This window comes from Alligator sinensis, unplaced genomic scaffold (assembly GCF_000455745.1).
Source record: "Alligator sinensis unplaced genomic scaffold, ASM45574v1 scaffold474_1, whole genome shotgun sequence".
Lineage (NCBI taxonomy): Eukaryota > Metazoa > Chordata > Crocodylia > Alligatoridae > Alligator > Alligator sinensis.
The window spans coordinates 292,305-313,062 of record NW_005843092.1 but is presented as its reverse complement, the minus strand read 5'-3'; the positions used below and the strand labels follow the sequence as shown (position 1 = coordinate 313,062).

Sequence of the window (20,758 nt, the reverse complement as noted above, 5' to 3'; positions counted from 1 at the left end):
ACTCTTTCCTGTTTATGCAGGGGGTCGGACTCCATGATCTATTGAGGTCCCTTCCGACCCTAACATCTATGAATCTATGAACTTGGTTCCATGTAAAACTTGTTATTTTTTAAACTGGAGGAATGCTTGCAATAACATTCAATAAAGCAGACACATTGTACTTAACATTTTGCTTTTCATCAAAGCAATTCAAAGAATTTTAACAAATATCATTATAACCATTACAAACATAGTTAAATTTGACCTCTGAATCAAGACTATTGTTTTCAAAACCACTGATTATTGGGCTTTTAACTTGACACATTAGGACCTCCAACCAAAGGTAACTTAAAACCAGATTCTAAGTTGCTCAAGAGAGTCACACTAACTCAGCAGTCCCCTTTGAAAAAATCTGGCCATTTTTACTTGCCCAAGATACAGCAAACTAGTTGCATGATACAGTAATAAAAGTAAAAAAAATCCTGTTTTCTGCATTAATTATGGCTTGCAATTTTCTCCATAAACAATGATCACATTGGCTGAATACTTCTTCCATTGCAATTAGTTAGCTGAGACCCTAATACAAAAGGCACCACATTTTTACCCATTGTAAATCAAGTTCGTTGCAAGACTGTATTTGCTCTTACTTTTCTCTCTCACTCTCTTGTAGTGCAATCACAATATCTGCATGCACTCGGAGAATAAACATACACATTAAAGGAGAAAATGGAAGGGTTTTTCATGCACTGGATTCTGATGAGAAAAGTGCATAGATCATTCCCTGACAATTATTTTTTGAAACATGCCCCCTATGTAGTCTGTGCTTTGATTACTGGCCTGATTACAGTTCTTAGCTATGAAGGAGTGAAGGTTATAAAGGATTTGAAGGTTATGAAGGAGTTCTTAGCTATGAAGGAGTGAAGCTATGAAGAAGTGTTTGATACTTCAGAATAAGTGAATGCTATCTTTTGTCAGAATTATGTATCTGTGTTTCTCTTGTCATCCTCTTTGAGCCTGAAAGTATGCCTCCACTGACCCTTTATTTGAAAACTTTAATAAAATACTTCTAATGACAAAAAAAATTAAATCCCTTTGATGCATTTATGAAATACTTATTGCAGCACATTATTGTCTTTGACTACTAGCTAATAAACATCTTAGACATGATAGGGCAGAAATAAACAACAAATTTTGCACTTCAGTAAAGACCAGCACTATATTAAGCATAGAAATGGAGGAAAAAAAAGAAGATACCATTTCATTTTTAGGAATCAGGAAACAATAAAAATCTAAGTTTCTGCTCCACAGCTGTCACTAACACACCTCATAATGGACAAAAGTGGACCTTTTAAACCATTATTACATACAATATTTCTAAATTTTATGGCCATAGAGTTATACCAAGAAAAAAAGATAGCCAGCTTTACATCTGCCATTTATCCAGTTTACTCATAACAATAGTTTTGTACTTGTTTTTTATTTCCACAGTGGAGGACATGAAGACTTCTCCCCTTCCCTCCCTGAAGCACGTTTAAAGGAACATAGTAAGTCATAAACATACCAGTCAACTGTGATCCTGCCTATAAGAAAGACTCGATTACGCTTGAGGCGGACTGAAGGTTGACAGGAAAAGCTAGCCTGGGGTAGTGTCTGTTATTGAATATAGTATATTGACTGAGGGGAGGGGAAAGAGGGAAGAATTAGAAAACAACTCTGAGAATAGCTCTAAAGGAGAGAAAACCAATGCAGTCGATAGGATTTACCCTCCTAATGTCCATAATTCTGTCCCTACTGAAAAAATGGCCACATTTATCCTAGTAGGTTTTTTTTCTGCTCAATAATTAAAGCATCTTCAGCCTCTAGTTAGAAACAAGCTATAGATAAAACAAGAACTGAGCTTGGACCACAGCAGGGGTTGACTGGAGGGCAGGGGAGAAAGGGACTAAGGCAGTGGTTCTCAACCTTTTTTGTACCAGGACCCATTTGTAAACACTGATGGTCAGTCCTACCCAAGTGCCCCTCACTCCTGACCCGCTGCCCCCAACCCCCAAGGAGCCAGCCCCCTAGTGTGTGGGGTAGGGGATGGGCATGTATGGGCAGCCTACAAAGGAAAAGCCATGGTTTGCCATGATTTTCTCCTTTAAAGGAGAATCCATTTTTAAAGTTTGTTTGTCACCCTTTCATCTATTCTTGCAACTCACAGGTTGAGAAACAGTGGACTAAAGGACTGTTCAGGAATGGAATGTGACTTGACTGCTGCCAAAAAATATATATATTTCATAGACAGCCCTGAAGCCCATGTCTTAAAAAAAAAAATCATTCTAAAAAAAGCATTTACATGTGACCCTCATTAAAAGGTTCATGGTAATAACCAGGGCCATTCACCACCAGCAAGAGGAAAGAACGTTCCCCCCTCAGCTGGGCAGGAGAGAGAAAAACCATTAAAAGACAAAGGGAAAAGCTGCAGTAGGGAGTGGAGCAGATGCATGGGCTGTCCACACACTGCTGCCAATATCCCAATCTGAAAAATCTCTGCATTTCTGACAAGGCTCACAGGAGGGTTCAGGGACCAGAGAGAGGAGCCAGGAAACAGCAGCTCTCACCAGCACATCCCTTTTCTATGCAGACTACAGTAGATGTGCAGCAGACTTAACTTTCCTTAAAGAAGCCTTACCTAGTCCTGCACACACTGTGATGCTAGCCAAAGCCCAATGGCCAAAACAAGTGGGAAGGATTAGGGCCAAGATTACCTGTGAGCCCTCAGTCTCTGCATTTATCCCCCTCCTCACCCCTCTCTGCAATTAAACATATCCAATACCACTGAGGATTGAAGGACAAACTATTTTACTTTTTGTATAGGGCCAACAATGTGCCAAATGTTATACTCCTCTTCTCACATGTGTGCGTATGTATTCATAATACCGCATCTAATGATGCTCTCCTGCTGGATTTCACATAAGCTTATTTCCACTGACTTCAGCAAAGAGAGTATGGCTTATGGAGCCTTTCTCTTCATTGATTTAGGTAAGCATTCTCACTTTACTCATACCCATAATATCATGACTTAATCCTTAAATATGACTTAGAGCACAACAGTTCTAGTTCCATTTCAGAGTCCTAATACAGTGATTACTTTTGCCATTCACCACCACTTGCTCCTAGTTTATCTGCTGATATTTATGAAACAAATTGATTAAAACTACACAGACAACTTGTCTAGTTACAAAAATAACATTGTTCACCTATCTCATTGGTATTAAATGAATAAGTGAAAAGGTATTGCTTTATTATTCTGTTTGACTTAATATCTAACACAAGCCACAGAATTTACCCAGCAATTCCAGTGTCAAGTTTAGAAATTCTGGTGAAACTGCCAATCTAGAGATCCAATTTGAATTTCAAATGGTAGCAAACCCCTACATTCTTTGGTAAACTACCACAAGTGATAAATTACCTTTACAATTGGCAATTATTAATTCATTTCCAGTAGGAGTTTATCTAGCAGGACTCTGTACCCATTGAAACTTGTTAGGCATTTGTCTGATGGATTAATAAGACTTCAACTACTTTGTTTGGAGAGGAAAATAACACCATTAAGCAGTTTTACACTCAAGTGCATCTTACTGGCACAGCCCTCTATAGTAGGGTGTAAAAAATACAGCCTGTGGGCCAAATCCTGCTCATGGAGACCTATCAACTGGCCTGCAGGGCTGCCTGTGGGTCTCAGAGTGGATCCACACAGCACGAGACGTTTGTTGGATTGGCCCTGCACCCTTCACATGATGCTCAAGGTTGGTGTGGATGCATATTGCGCACAATTACTCTTGGATGCATGCTGTGCATGGTGGGGCTGGTCCAGGATGTACACTACATGAGGCACCCGTAGCAGACCAATTTGGGATGCGTACTGCGCACAGAGCTTGCTCCAGGACACATGATGCACCTGGTGCCTATACCAGACTGCCCATACACCCTGGATCTGGCATGCAGGGCTGGTCTGTGGGCCCAGTTCAGCCATGAACCACTCCCATGCAATTCCACGAGTCTGACACCCCTGCTCCACAGCCCTTTAGCAGACTAGTCATACAAGACCAATGGAAACACGGTCTTCAAGTGAGCCTAAAGACAGAAATTACAAAATGCACTTCTGAGAGGGTACAAGGGGAAAGGGCTCCTTCTATGCCCTTCTTTACTCACCCTGTGTACTCAAGCAATGGCTGGCTCCGTACTTTAAAATTAAAAAGCTTATGCATCTCTGATTCCATTAGTCTATAAAATGCACCTCTACCCTGCCTTCTTCCTATTTTAAAGGTTTTAACATGAGAAGAAAAATACTGATAGTGCTCTCTCTCTACAGTGGGGTTCTCAAGTTCTTATTCAGCTCTCATTCAGGTCTAAATTACAATTAGCACCCACCAGTTTAATATTTCTAAAACATTTCATCATTAATTCAGATAATTCCTTTACAATCTATAAATCATGTTGCTGCTTTACGTGAGGCCAGATCTTGAAGTGCTGTTTATTAATTCTGGAGTTCAAGTAAAGGCACCTTTATGAACTATTTAGAAAAATTGCTCCAAAGTTAACAGATTTTAAACTTGAAAATGTAATTTTGTGACCATTTCCCTCTCTGATGGAGAATGTCCTGGCATTGGTATAATTAAATGACCAGTCAAACTAGATTGTGCTAAGACAACAATGCGAGAGGGAAAAAAAAGTGACTATGTCTAAGCAGTGCTTTTTGACTCAACTGATTTGAAACCTAAGCATGTTTAGAATCATGTCTCCTTAGATCAGTGCCAAAATCCATTTGCAATGTTGTGTTTTCAGCACTACAGAGCTCTGGGGGAGAGAGTGGGAATTAGCAAATCGGTGATTAAATTAAAATCGCAGAATATTTATTGATAAGAAATGTACAAGCCAGAAAGAATCCAGCTTGACTTTCAAAGCGGCTCCAAGTTAGATCTGTACGGCTCACTGTGAGGAAAGCTACCATTTTACTTACAAACGATCAGGCCTGATTTGAAAGCTTTTCATACACTAGAGAAATTTCACATGATAACTGAAATTCACCCCAGGCAGTGTAGCAAGTCACCAAAGTCCCACTTAAGCTTCAAATTCAAAGGCAATTCTTAATAGGTAGTCACTCAATGACAGAGATAAGCTTTAACTTGTGTTTTCAAAGAGGAGGGAAAAAGAAAAATGAAGAGCCAAGCCCAAAGTAAATCTTGGTTGTCTTCTCCCTCATTTCCCAGATTGCTCAGCCCTTTGGAAATGGGGGAGAGAAGAAGGAGGAATGCCTGGCACAATTACACAATGGAAGATATTTGGAAGATGATGAAGTAGACAAATTAAAAGGTCCGCAAACAGTGTCAGTTGGTTATTCAGATAGAAATGTGGCACAGGTAACACAAAATCTTAACTGAAGTATGTGGGAAAGGAGGCACTAAAGCACTATCAAAGATGGAGATGACTGAGGTGCCCTCACCTCCTCAAACACAATGACATTTATGTTTAATTGCAATAGACAATATGAAAGATGCTTACTATGAACGCATGTAAGGAAATCTGGACTCCTTGTATACGGTGACCCATATTTCTGAATACAAGCTGAAGGATAGAAAATGAAATTATTATTATTATTGTAATTACATGCCAGTTATCACAATGTGTAAACTAATATGTAGCCTGATGATGTCAAGACAGGTTTGGGGGTGTTGATGCACAATAGGATCATTCTGTCATGCTATTATGGTGCTAAATGGATGTTAATAGTTACTAAAAATCTTACCTACTAAACAGAAGACTCTAAAAGGCACCTGGAGTATTCTAAGAGCTAACATTTGTAATCTTGAATAGTAAATGCCAAGTGCAAATACCAAAATATGCTGAATATTGACAACGATGCACAGAATATAAAGAGCGATGGATCTGCAAGCTAATCCATTTATTTAAAATATATTTAAAGTCAACTAATTAAAAGTGTGTCCATTTTAGGAGACTGCAAGTTACACAGCAATGATGTAAGCTACAAAAATAAATGTAGCATTACACACACATTTTAATATACATCTGTAATATAATATGTAAAATGCTGTGTGAGTAATTATACAGAGGATAGAAATAAAAATATGCACCCTTAATAGTGCATATACAAAACACTTAGCTCTATTTCAGGAAAACGATACACAATACACGGTAATTGCTACAGGATCTCTATTATATTCATTTGAGAAGGCTTTGGCTGTCCCCTGTTCTAATGTTAGGCACACATCAGAGCTGCCAAAAAAAATGAAAGTAATAACTGCACTCACCCAAGTATTTCGGGTAAAAATATTCCTGTAGAAGAAAGAAAAAAAGCAAACATTTATTGGAATAACTTTTTTTTACTGATGTTACTAATATTTAACTACTAGTGATAGTTTGGTGGTCTCATATGGCGTTTGCACAAGATCTGAACACAGATCTTTTCACTGCTTTCATTCTGGGCCAATAGAGAAAGAATATCATTGAAGTGACATGCCGAGTCTGAAGGACAGGAAAGAAATGCTGGCTGCAGTCTCAAATGATTTTTTGACAGCTGACTTATGAAGTGGTACTGTCAGTGACTGAACAGGAAGCCACTTACCCTCTATCCAAGAGGTAAAGATGCCGATCATGGCAGGAGGTAGAGGAAATAATAGGAATCTGGGGATAAAAACCAGAGGGAAGAAGTACAGAATCATTTAGTTTCTCCCCTGCCTCAGACTCTTGCTACAGCAGCAAAACCACCATAGCATTTTAACCAATAAATTAAAGGCTACATTTTGCCTTTGCCTCTAAAAAGAGGAGCACACTATTGCTATGAAGTAAATCCCTGGCAAAACTGCTCAGTAATTTATATAGCTAGCAATATCAAACTAGGAAAGGAACACTGCAAGTATGCGAGGGGGAAAGCAGAGTTCAAAACTAGAGGATTTAGAGGTCAAACACATCTTCACAATACACTCTTCATATAGGCCACAAATCGCCTTAAGAGGTCCTAGAAACAGCAGACAAAAGTTGTTTACAGGAAAGATCCCTTTTTCATCATTATACTGTGTTTAACATTGTTACTTACAATTTCTATTACTAATATCCATATTGCTAAAATTAAGATGAACAGGGGTTAGATGATTCAGGAAAAAATGTGGACTACTTCAAGGTTTTAAATTTGGTTCTAACTTAAGCAGGCTATTCCCTTGCTAATCACATTATCACAACTATAACTGTCATTCTTTACTTGAAATTCTTCTGCATAATATCATTATTTGCGGTAAGGCGGGGATGATTTGGTGACGTTTTTTCTAAATATCTCATATGACAAAAAGTTGTTTGGGAGACAGAAATACCTAATCATCAGCAATTCATTTATCCTCCTCCTATTTCAGACATGAATGTGAGAGCACACCTCCACTTGCATGCACACATGCATACACAGTCATAAAGGAGTCATATCACAGTCACCAACACAATCAATTAGCCAACATTAGTCATGTAACCTGAACTACTGTATTCCCAGGGGAAGAGCAGGGAAGGAACAGGGGATAGAAAGTAAAAATCATCAAGTTTTGGCAAACATACTGCTTTTGCTAAAACAAAGCCACATGAGCTTGACTGGTCATATACATACTGAAACTGCTGGAAATTTGGTTGAGTAAATGGTGAATGATGAGCTCAGAAGCTAGTCCTTATTACTGGTATTTGGATCAAGCATCCTTGTTTTTCTGCTGTTTTACAGTTTCTCAAGCATAGTGTACAAAAGCAAAGCTTTGGAAAACAAAGCAAAGACTGTGAAAATAAAGGTAAATATAAATAGCTTAGGTACTCCAAAGAGCACTTGGCTGGGTTTACCTAAATTCACTAAATGAATCATGGATGGATGGATGGATGGAATAAAATGCTCCACTGTTCTTCTTAAATCCTTTCCTTTTTTTTTTGAAAATACAGCAATGGGAAATGGTACAATCAAGACCAATGTAATCCAACCGTTGGCAAAACTGACATTTTAAATGAGTATGAAGGAACCAAAGCTGCATTTTTTTCACACCATGCCTCTTCCTATAGCAGACTTAAATCCATAATAACGTAGGTTGTAAACGTGAAAAATACACTCAACACACTTACTAGTAATGATGAAGTATATTAGGAAAGTACAGTCATTTTGATCTCAATCTAATTTCTCATTTAAAATGATTTAGCTAATTTGTTCACAGACAACTTTCCTATCATAAACCTGAGGTAAAACGAAGCAGCTTACTGAGTCTTTATACAAAATTATAACCTTTGTTGTTGTTTCTGAGAGTGAAGCTGGTATGGCGTTTTTCACCATGAACTGCAATTCTGGAGGCGCACAGTACATACAACTAGTTTAAATTGCAAACTATAAATATAATTTTAACCCCTTTTTCCTTCCGTCCCTCCAATGTTTCATTTGTATATTTCATGCCAGACTCCTCTGTTTATCGTAACAGAAATAACCAGTATTTATTGCCCAGTAGGAAATCCATTTGTACAGTTCATACTTTGCCACTGAAAATATTGTATTAAATAAAAACAAGGCTAACCCTGGGTGCTAATGCAACTTACTTATGATCCTTTAACTTTTTATTCAACTTGTTTAATTCTAAGCTATGACAAAAAGAACTGAGAGCTGAGCTGAAAATGGCATTTTCTCTCCAACAAATTTCCATTCCTGCAGGCTTACAGAGAGCCTGTAGTCTTTCAGCTGCAACTAAAAAAACTGCCTAGAATGAAGACAAACTTCCTATTTTTACCACAGGAAATCAGTATTATTTTGCAGAAGTCCCGATTAGTAGTTTTTAGAGGTGCACCGATATATCAGTTGTATGTTGGATTGGGACTGATAAAAGGAAAAAAAATCAACATTATCAGCTATTGGCTTTTTTTGCCTAGTGTAGCTGATAATGTACACCAATAAATATAATATGCCTTCTGGCCAGGGCCTCTGGACGCCTCATGCAAGCATATCCGCACACATGCACATGGCCAGGAATGCAGCTGGGCAGTGCAGAAAGCAGCTCCCTGCAGGTAAGTCTGTGGAGGGAAAGGGTGGGGGGAGGGAGGGAGGGAAAGGGGCAGGGGCTGGGGGTGCTGCCCAACTACGGCAGTGAATGGGACCCAGGGTGGAGTTGGGAGCGGGATGGAGCTGTGGAAGGTGACAGGGGGAGGCTCTCTGCTACTGAGCGCATACCCCAGGGAGGCATGGGGATGGGGGCATGTGCGCACCCCAGATGGGTACACGGGGCAGATGCAGGCTGCTCGCTGTGGGCTCAGGGCTCTACACTCTGCTGCCTTTCCCTCAGGAACCCCATGCAGGCCACACATCCCCTGCCCGCCTGGCAGCAGCAGGAGCAATGAGCAGCCCACAGCCACCTTTACTGTGCTCAGCTCCAGTTAAAAGCATCCCCATGATTAAAAACGGTGCTGGCAGCACCTGAACTAAAGCTCATTCAACGAGCTTTAGATCAAGCGCTCCTGCCGCCATTTTTAAGCACTAGGACACTGATTCCCTGAACAAGCCTGCAGCAGCTCTGTCCCACTCCCTGCCCCAGCCCTGGGTTCCATTCACTGCCCTGGCTGGACAGTGCCCTCAGCCCCAGCCCCTATCCCTTCCCCACTGCCTCCCCCTCCACAGACTTACCAGACCTCAATCTGCCCCCCCATGCCCCTCCCCCTCCAAAGACTTACCTGCAGGGAGTTGCTCGCCATGCTGCCAGCCTGCATTCCTGTACATTGGTTATTGGATTGGTATTGGCCAATATGGCTGGTTAATAATCGGCTACCAGTATTGGCCAAGCAAATCTTTATTGGTGCACCCCTAGTAGCTTTCATTGTTAAAGCTTCAAAGCACCACTGCTGCCCACCACAAGTGCTGCCCCAAACAACCCCCCCAACCGGGAGGGACCTGGCACCACACCCAGACCTAGCCCACAGCGGCAGCCCACCCTCACCCTGTGCACAGATCAGGGGGGCACATGACCCACAACTCCTTTGGGGTGGGTGAGCTGTGGCAGTAACTGCCCCCCCAATCCCCACATGAGCCACTCACATCTCCATCCCATGTTCCATCCCAGCTGGGCAGCGCTTGCCCCAGCTCCCCTCCTCTCTCACTGTGGGGGCCTTGATCTGTCCCTCCTACACCCCTTCCCTCCCCTCACCCCTGTCCCCCAAAAGACTTACCAGCCAGACACTGTTCTCCAAGCTGCCGAGTTAGCTGCGTGCATGCTGAGGCTGCATGCACGCACGCAGCATTTATTGGCGACATTAAATTGGCCACATCAGCCAAAAAAAGCCAACTGCCAATAATGTCAATTTTCCTTTTATCAGTGCCAATGTGATACGGACCAATGCACTGGTGCACCTCTAAAAACAGGTCAGTATGTTTTTAATGCTATGGATTGAGCTATTTGAAATCTCTGGGTTTATATTGTGGATCATATGCGTACACCTAACTGCGTTAACACTGTGTGGCACCCCCTGACACCCTTGAAAGAATCTCAGTGCATCCTGGTTGAGAACAGTTGTACTCCACAGTACAGTCTCACTGCTCTAGTCCATGTGGTGACACTTGGTTGATCTCATTCTATTCCAAAGATTTTTATCTCCCAGAGCCCTCCAGTTTCTGGGGGTTTCAGTGGGAGAAGAGGGGTTTCAGCTCTCCGACTCTTCGAAGGTCACTTCCCCTTTTCTTCCCCCACTTTAAAAGAAAAAAATATAATATGAAACAAGAGATTTCCATTCCATTTTCAGGTTTTTACAAGAACCAAAATAGAATTATTAATACACCCCGAATACAGAAAAATACAACAAAAGATGAACCCTTCATACATTGTTTAGTCTCAAACTAGTTGAAGTTAAACATTAGGCTGCTGAACATCTTGCTATCTAGAGGGTCACACAGTTATTTAGAGCATCAAAAGACAACAAGTTATTAGTTAATCTTTTTTGTGACCACTGTGGTGGAAAAACTCACCACAGGATTACAGCCTTAGTTGTGTTTGTTAGTTTTTAGCTCAAGGTTTGAGGAAAAGAAATTAGCACTGATATGCTGTCAACTTCTTTCCCTTGGGCTTGCTTTTATAATAATGTTTAGGAAGAAGATCCAAGCTGTGGGCTTTATTTACATAATCTTACACACAAATGGAGTTAGACATAAATATTTTCCAGACCAGCCCTTGACCAGTTATACTGTTGATCTCACCAGTCATTACAACTATTCCATACAGCAGTAACATCACACTGCACACAACAAGGCGGCAACATGTTCCAGCCCATGGAGGAAACAGGTGTTGACCTACATCAGTGCTGGTTGGGACAATTCTGAACCTCTATGCCTATACCCATCAACGCAGAAATTAATCTTTCTGCTTCATTTCCAACCCTGCTTCTTGCTACTGGATATAAGTTTCTCACTGATCCTGAATCCTACATGTCATTCAGCCCAGTTCTTTCCTTTTCAAGAACGGTATAATATAACCAGCAGCATCCAGTCTTGTCTATGCCAACTCTAAATAAAAGTCATACACAATGTAGAATGTGCTTCCAAAAGATGACATAACAAAGATCTTGGAGAGAGGAGAAAGACCAGGAGAAGCCTCATACGATCCAAATCTCCACCCCTTAAGTGAACTGGAAACTGTATCACAGCGCCAGTCTTTTCAGGCAAGCTCCTGCTTACATTGTTCCATTCTACTCAAGAGAAAGAGACTTTTTCTTCACTGTCCAGGAGATAAGAAACAGGTCTTTAAATAAACCAAACTACTTTCTTTTTTTTAAAGTTAGTCTTTTAATACAATGCGTTTCCATTCTCTGTTTCCAACATTCAGCATTAGAACAATGCTTACAAAGAATTTGGTATTTTTATTCTGGTATATTTACCCCCATCCGCCGGTCAAACTCAGTTAGTATTACAGCTTATAAACCAATGAAATTACACCCGGTACATGTTCATTCTGCCATATTTTTAGAGAAGATGGAAGAACACCAACTCAGCAGTCCTATGTGAGTCACGGTTTCTAAATAGCTGCTCTGAAAGCACAACAAAAGACCCCATCTACACCAGTGAATTTTTCCCCACTGTTGCTTAAATTAATTCAGAAATGTTAGAAGCCCTAGCCTAGTTGGTTGCCAACTGCTTGTTTTATTTTAGCATCATATCATATAACCCTGATCAGAGCTGGGTCTATTCAACACCACACTGAAAGTCTTGGAGCGGCTGATACAACTTCATCTATACTAAGATGAAATGTTAGCACCAGAGAATCTGCTTAACCCGTGCTAGTAATCGTAATTATTTAAATATTTTTCCATTAAAGATGTGGTCACTTAGCTGTCCACAACAGACGACATCTCATTTCCAATGTTAAAACAAAGAAAGCAGGGGGAAAAAAATCCAAAAAATGTTGTCTGTGTTCCGTCAGACATTATTAAAAACAAAAACAAAATGGTAAAAGGGAACAAACCAGGTTTCCTTTTTCCTTTTCAGCTCCAGTCAAGCTGTTTTTAACCCTCTTGAAATAAAACACAGCAAAATAAAATTGGTCTCATATTAGCTTCTCTCTCAAGCATTATGTTTTCCCAGAACAGGATCAATGTTCCTTGCAGAGCCATCAAGTCAACACAACAGGCCAAGTAAATTAATTTGGCTTCCTTGTATACTTGAAACATCTAGTACTTTCTTGTTATGGATTTAATTTGGGTATATGGTATGATTACCCAAACTGCAGTTGTCCTTGTTTTTATAAAGATAAATACACTCCTTAGCTTCCATCCAATCACTAGATGCTAGTTTTTCATAACTGTTCAAAAGTAGTGATTCATTAAGCTTAAGACTATTTAAAATTGTAGCGTACACTCAAACTGTGACTGCCAATTTGCACATATTCAATGGTTCCAGTCCCAAAAAATTTGCTTGAATTAAATGAATAATATTCCATCCTCCCCTTTTTCTTTTGAATTTAAAAAGTTTGCTGCAGAATCATGACAACGGATAGCATTTTCCTCATTTATTAATGGGCTTTTCTATATTCTTCCTCCAGCATATTTATAAATGCTTGTTGTCTTCTTCTGAGAGTTCTTTGGCTCACACTAACTCACTCTGCTTTTTGCATCTTTTCTTTTCTGCTACCCTATGTGATCTTCCTACATATGTCTGTTTTTTCAAGTCTGCCTTTGAGTGTTCTTTACTAAAGAGACTAATGTTTTTCCACCCAGAGGAACTATAGTTAACTGTACTTCCAGGATGATGCGTCTCAGAATTTCCAGGTTTCTTCCACCATCGTGGGCCATCACAGTGCACACAGATCAAGTAAGCACAGCTCTAACAGAGTCACCTTCACCCATGGCAATTTTTTTTCCATCTTTTTCTATACTTTTTTCCTATTGTACCATCCTCAAGAAAATGTCTTGAATCCATAACATTTCCTTTCTTGAAATCTTTTAGCCTTGAATTATTTCAAATAGTGAATCCATATAGTTAGGTCATTAGCACAAAGCTCTCCTATGATTCACACGCTTGGACAAATTTGATTTCAGCACAGATGTAGATATTTATGCCAGCAGTAACTTTGGCTTTTTTTCCATTTGCATTGCAATACTGTAGGAAATATGCTGAAAATATTTTCCATAACAAATCCTGTAAGATTTTGTCATGACCAAGATAGTAACATTCTAAAAGGGGATGATAATATAAGGCTTAAAGACAGTATGGATATTATATATGTCTAGACTATGTAACATCTACCAACAAAACCTGAAGAAATGTTATGCCTCCCATCCCTCCACTTCATTCCCCTGTCCCCCACTCCAACATTTACGTTCCTTCCTTATTTTCTAATGTAATATAAATATTTAGATATCTATATCTAAATCTCTATTATTAGAAGTGTGACCTAAATACTGGCTGCCAAACATCCTTCCTAGAAGAGTAAGGTTTCAATAAGTGCAGTATATCTGTAACTAATCTGCACTGTACTTAACACATATTATAAAGACAAGCAAAAAAAGAAATCACGAGCAAATGTTAACAAATTTGACCAACCAGCCTGTAGATCTGATTTTTTCTATCCACTGACTGCCAAGTAGAATTTGTAGAAGTATTAATACTACTACTATGACGATGATGATTATAGGTGATAACATCTCTTACGGCAATTCAAAGGGCGAAACTTTCCGTTTCCAGGGAAGTCTTCACATTTTCATTCTGGACATAGATTCGGAACTGAAACCATGCTCCCAACAATCTACTGTCTGGTACTAAATCTATTGCTCACTGATGGCAGACATCAGTCTTGAAGAAAGAAATTTAGTACAGTATCAAATATTCATCCACAAATCAAAAACTACTGCAAATCAAAAAAATAAAATAAAATAAAAAAGTAGAAGGCACTGACAAACGGCATTTTCTTCTTTCAGGTGTTATCAGAGGTTTTACATCACTAGGAGCAACAATATACGAAACAGTGAATTAAGACATACATTTTGTAGTAACTATACCAATTTTCTTGCCTACGTTTCTGGCAAAACACAAGTGCCATATGGATACAAGTCCTTTGAAACAGAGCAGAGCCTACCATGTACTTTGTTGCCTATCAGGCATGCAGCTGAACATCAACTGATTTGTCCTGTCATATCTGAGGAGTAGGGTCAGATCTATAAATGGAAAATCAGAAAAACAGATCCTTAGCTGCTAAATTCTGACAGAGATTCACTGACAGGCCTACTCTGATTTACACCAGTTGAGGATATGGCCCCAAAAACTTAAAAAAAACTGAAGTCCAACATGGTATGCAGAATGTAAGTAATTGCTCTGGAGTAACACCTGAAAACAAATAATTATAGTGTGGTAGGTAAGTAATTTTCATTTTCATGAGTTGCCACTACAAGAAATTGTGCATCCCACACCCACACATACCAAACTGAATTTAAAAAAAAAAAAAAAAAAAAGGAGGAACTACCAGTCCACTGAGCAGCCTGTTTTACCACACCTCTCCTTATAAAACTGCTAATCACTTTCCCTTATGCCCCTCATTTTTACACAGGTAATTGGGTAACTACATTTTTAGAATAGGTCAGCCAAATACCAGAGCAGTTTATCAGCCAGCTAAGGAGCTATAAGACCCCAACTGCATACCGAGGTTAAATATTTGTATGTTACTGCCTTTTATAAAGACCCTCATCAGCATCTTAAAGGAGATAACATTCTTAGCTCTATATCCAAGATGTTTTCCAACTACAACCTTATTTATTAAACATGGTTTGTTTGTTCAATAGGTTGCTTTAAGAAGAAATTCTGGACCTTCATGAATGTGTTTCCTTCCTTATTCCCTCCCCACTCCCCTGTCTATTTTATCTGTTGAAATTATCTATTGGTATTTTACTGACCTTCTTTAGCTGGAGGAAACAAAAGCAATACAAAAACCACACACACACACTTCAGCCAGTCCAAGAGTTTTGCAGCAGTATCTAAAGATGTTGTAATCAGTTCCATTTAAAAACTCATTACCCTACTACACACATTTGTTTTTACCATTTATAGTCATACAGCCATAAACAAAGTGATGTATTTTTATGGGTAGAACAAAATCTCAGTCTAAAATGTTACAAATGATCTTCCCTCCCGCAACCTGGTGGGCTTGTCAATATTCTTTATAATACAAACACAAAAACCTGACTAAATAAATGGATAATTAGCCACACCTAACACTGTTATGGTTATTGTATGGTTAAAGTGAACAATCACAAATGTGACAACACCATTGTTATTCAGATTTCTGAGAGAAACTGCATCTTTCCTGATGACTATCTGCAGACTGTTTTCTGAAAATCTTGGCCCATACAACAAAGCAAAGCAAAAACAGAAAAAACAAACTGGTAGTCACCTTACCTCTTGCAGACGTGTGCTGAAACATTTAATTGCTATTTACTGGGTCAACAGAGCTGTCTTTCCAAAGAACAATTCTAAGACTGACTCTAGAGTAAACTTACGCCTCTGGCTTTGTTTTAACTACAATTTTTAAAGGCATCTGTGAGTTTGGTGCACACCTTGGGGTGCAGCATAGACATACCGAGCCAGTTTAAGTACCAGATACAGTCTAAGTGACACAGTATGGAACTCCATGCAAGCTACTTCACCTTGCTCAGAAACAGTTGCTCAGTTACAGTCTTCTGCTACTGTCTACATCAGGCTTGTCCAACATGCGCCCCGCCAAGCCATTTTCTGTGGCCCGAGGGCCCTCGCTCGGGACAGGCGGGTGAAGGAGGGAACTGCTCATCCCCACGGGGCCAGGCTTGCGTGACTTCCCATGTCACGTGAGCCGGGTCCCACCGCCACCCTTAGGGCTGCGCGGCGCAGGCCTGCCCCAGCTGCACCTGACCGGATAAGCTGAGGACAGCGCCCGCTTTTAGTTGTCTCCGGCCGGGCCTCTTGCCCCTGGCGTCCCGCCCGCCTCCCAGGACCCGCCAGGCTTGGCGGCCGTGGGGCGGGAACAGGGCGCAGCGCCTGGCACAGGCAGTCGGCAGGGCAGCCCCAGGGGGGGCCTCGGCAGGTGGGGTCTGGCGTGACCTCTGCGGGGCGAGGCGGCAGGAGCCCGTGTCCACCGGGCCCCGCGCTCTGGGCTCTCAGCGCTGAGGCCACCAGGGCTGTGTGTGTGGGTGGCTGGGCACCATGGTGAACAGGGCCATGTGGGCAGGCGAGTGAGGGGCTGTGGTGCAGCGGCCACCTCGCTCCGGCCCCCCTCGGGCAGCGCCGGCTTGTGGGGCTGCGCTGCTCGGCGGGGAAGGAGGATTGTTGCTCCCTGCAGCTGGGCTGGGCGCTGCTCTCCTGCCGTGGTGGCTGCCTGTGTCCGCCCAGGGGCCATTTCCCTTTGCCACAGGGAAGCGGAGGAGCGGAGCGGCCCGTGTTCCCCCGAGGTCTTCCCCTGCCAGGAGCCACCCTGGGCAGACCAGGCCTGAGACCCTGCCAGGCTGGGAACCAGCTTCGCTCCCGCAGTTCTGCTGTCCCCCATCTCACATGTTGGCTGGGCTTCAGCTGTGCCTGCCCAAGCACTGCCAAGACTTTGGGCAACGGTGTTGCTGGTGTGGGTAAGGCATTTATCCGCCACACCAGGAAAAAACAAACGAACACGATTTCCGATGCTGTCAATTTTCCCTATATCGGTGCTGATATGGAACCAATGTATCAGTACATCTCTAGACACAACAAGAGGGACATGCTGTACAAAACTAACAAAAGTTGCATTTCTGGTGTTTGGGTAGCTGTCTCTGGAGAAGAATACCCTTAGGTATACAGTGGCTTTAAAACAATATTTTGATGTCTGGATACTAGTAGAACATTTAAGAGGACACAATCATTAGAGGCCTGTCAACCCTGATCATGTTTCTTTACTGTTTTTTTAACCAGACCAAAGAGCAGCAATAGAGATACCCACCAAAACAAGTTTCATTTGTGAAATATTTACTATTTTAAAAAGTGCTCAAGTACCATGATACCATCTCAGATAACGTATCTTTATAGCTAAATAGATTTAAGGCCCAAATTACTTCAATGTTTTCATTACAGGAAGAAAATTATAGTTTTCCAAACTGCAAAATAAGTGCCAGCTATTGTTAATAATTGTTACATACACTTACAGTAGTCTCCTCTTCCTGTGAACATGCTTGTCTATGTATTGTAGACGCGACACCTTTGACAATTTTCTTGGCTAAAGGCCAATAAATACAACTGATGACCTCAGATTACCTACCCTTTAACTAGTCAAAGTTTGCATTTGCCATCTGATTTTATATTTTCTCCCACATTCACTGTCCTTATAATGAATGACTACAAATTGGAAGATTCTAGTCCAGTGGAATATAGAACATTATAGCACTAGCTAGTCTGTCATCACATTTCAAGTGTTTTTCCTGCGTTAACTCTGTTTCTTAGAATACCAAACCAGACTGCATCTAGATGTGAGTGTATGCACACAGATAGGAGTGTATCAGACACTTTGCAGACCGGAGTAAGCAGGAGTTCAATTTTAAACTCTGAAATGCAATTAGTCAAAATTAAAAACCAGCCTAAGGACCTATTTGCTGTACTTCTTCCTATTGTTTTGTGCCATCTCACAGGGCAATGGATAGTTACATTAAATGCACTATCAGCCTAACAACACTAACATGTCAAGACATGTTTTGACTTGAATATAAAATATTAACTCCTCAATAAGAAGAGCCAAGAGCCAGATCTTTCCTCCTCCCCTAAAAAGCATTAGGCCATTAACAGGAACTCCCTGTACAATATCAAGCTCGTCAACCTTGGAATTCACTTTCCACCACAAAATCAGTGCCAGATAATCTCTGAGGTGGGGCCAGCCTATTCAAAGCAGCAAGCCAAGAAAGTGAAAGCTATCTGGAAAAGAAAACCAACAAACTTCATAGGAATACAGTTGTTTCATTTTGCTAAAAGTACAAAAACAGGCTCCTGGTATAGTACTGAAGATACAAATATGGCTATGAACAACTCAAGAATTCTATATGCTGTTTTTGTAGGTGGCAACTCAATGTGAAACTATGTGCAGCATCATACTTGCTGCAATGGCATCTAATCAAATGCTCCCCCTTTTCTTTCTTAGAGGGGTTCTAAGCCTAAACCCCAGATTCCCCGACCAAAATGATTATGACTTGGAAGTGCTAACATTTATTTATGACATTTCTTCTGCAATTTTTTTTTTCCTCTGGCATGCTGCTTTGGGACACAGTTATACGGATTTGAAGTGTTCTGGGGACAGGATGGAGAGAAGAAGATGGAGAGAAAGGTGTTCAGACAGAAAGGCAGGAGTATTAGGTTACCCTCGGTCAGGTGACACTGATAAATTTGACCTTTGAATGCAAAGGCAGGACGCTGACCCTCCTGGATGAAATGTCTCACTCCAAACAATGTTAGCCCAGTCAAATTTAACCAGCCCTTCATTCACTCGGTTTCCTTGACCTTGACAACAGGCACACTGCGCTGGGTTATGCTGAGCAGGTCGAGTTATTTATCAAGTGGTTCCTCCTCCTCCCCCTAACCACCTCCTCAGATGTGCAGACAGCTGTGCACCCCTCCCCCACACCCCGCCAGCTGTTGGGGGGGTGGTGGCAGAAGGCCAACGCAAACCGCAACTCCTCAGCCTCACCGTTTCAGGGTCATTTTCAAACACCTCCCGGGCCTCCTCCTTGCTGCACAGCTCCTCCACGCACTCCCGTTCCAGGTGGCCCTGCTTGGTCTCCTCAAAGATCTGGTAGGCGCGACGGTGCCTCTGCTGCAGGAACTGGGCAGCCTCCGGGGCTCTCAGCAGCACTGCTGCAGCCGCAAGCAGGCGGAGAGAGCACAGGGGACAGAGAGATGGCAGTGAATGCAAGAGTCAGCTCTAGACCCCGGGCTTGAAAACAGGCCAGGGGTCAAGGACAATGATACAGCTGCACACAGAGGTGCCCATGGGCACAATATCCCCTCCCTCCCTCCTCCACACACACACACATATGTGCACATGCACACACACAATGCGCCACACTCATAAAGTGGAGCCCTAGTTGTGCTCACCACCCACATCAAGGTCAGGCCAGGGATGTCATCGCACGCTCGCTCCATGCACATCCCGAGAGCTCCCACAACCGGCCCCCCTGCATGCATACACACACATGCAAGGGCAGTCATACCCCCTCCTGCATACATACATGTACACATGTGTGCGCACATATGCAAGGGCAGTCACACTCCTCCAGCATGCATGTATGCGCAAATATATGGGTGTACACACACACAGAGGCGCAGTTATATCCCTTCTGCATGCACGCTTGCGCAGGCACAGTCATATCCCTCCTACATGTATACATGTACGTGTGTGCACAAACACACAGGGGCGCAATCATACCCCTCATGTATGTGTAGACGCACACACATGCAAGTGCACAATCATACACCTCCTGCACATGTATGTACACACAGACATGTGCACACGCTCAGAGGGGTACAATCATATACCCCTCCTGCATCCATAGATGCGCATTCACACACAGGCAGGGGCACAGTCATATCCCTTGTGCATGCATGCACACATATGCATGCAGGTGTACACTCACCCCCCCGCACACAGTCATATCCCTCCTGCAGGCCTACATGTGTGCACACAGGGGGCACAGTCACCCCCACACCTGCACCCCCACCCAAAGCACGCAACAGGTTTCCCCCCATGCATACATCCCAAACAATGCCCCCCCCACAAGGCTGTAACAAAGCAACCCATTCCCCAGGGCCAACATCATGGCTACCTCCCCCACTTGGAGCACTTTCCAGGAGAGTGGGGGGGCAGGGATCCAGCTGCCTCCCCAGCATTACTGTGCTGGGAAGAGTGGGCTCCCCAGGGGGCCAGGTGTGGGGCAGCAGGAAAGGTCTGTGTGGGGGGAGGAAGAAGGGGGGTGCGTGCAGGTGAGGAAGGTGTGCATGTGTGCAAGGCACGCCTGTGTCTGTGCCGGGGGCAGGGAGGGAAGGGAGTCAAGAAGGCGTGCGTGTGGGGGTGGGAGGAGAGATGCGTCTGTGCATGTGCGCGTGTGGGGAAGGCAAGTGTGCGCGGTACAGGAGGGGAAGCCGTGTGCGTGTCCAGGGCGAAAGCGCGTGTGCCCGTACGCGTGGGGTCCCCGGCCCCGGGCAGAACTCACGGTGCGAGGCGTGGGCAGGCAGCAGCAGGGCGAGCAGCAGGGCGGCGGCGCGGGCGGCGGG

General features: G+C 42.5%; 1 protein-coding gene across 1 annotated transcript in view; it reads right to left on the bottom strand.

Moving 5' to 3' along the window:
• The window catches only part of GAS6 (growth arrest specific 6), a gene marked incomplete at its 5' end in the record, with an annotated part of 65,338 nt that extends 44,583 nt beyond the window's left edge, over positions 1-20,755 (bottom strand). Inside the window, 4 exons of the mRNA XM_025193710.1 lie at positions 5,527-5,589; positions 6,294-6,318; positions 19,176-19,342; positions 20,698-20,755. Coding sequence (XP_025049495.1) covers positions 5,527-5,589; positions 6,294-6,318; positions 19,176-19,342; positions 20,698-20,755 — 313 coding nt within the window. The remainder of the gene's footprint in view (positions 1-5,526; positions 5,590-6,293; positions 6,319-19,175; positions 19,343-20,697) is intronic.
• Between the last annotated feature and the right edge of the window lie 3 nt (positions 20,756-20,758).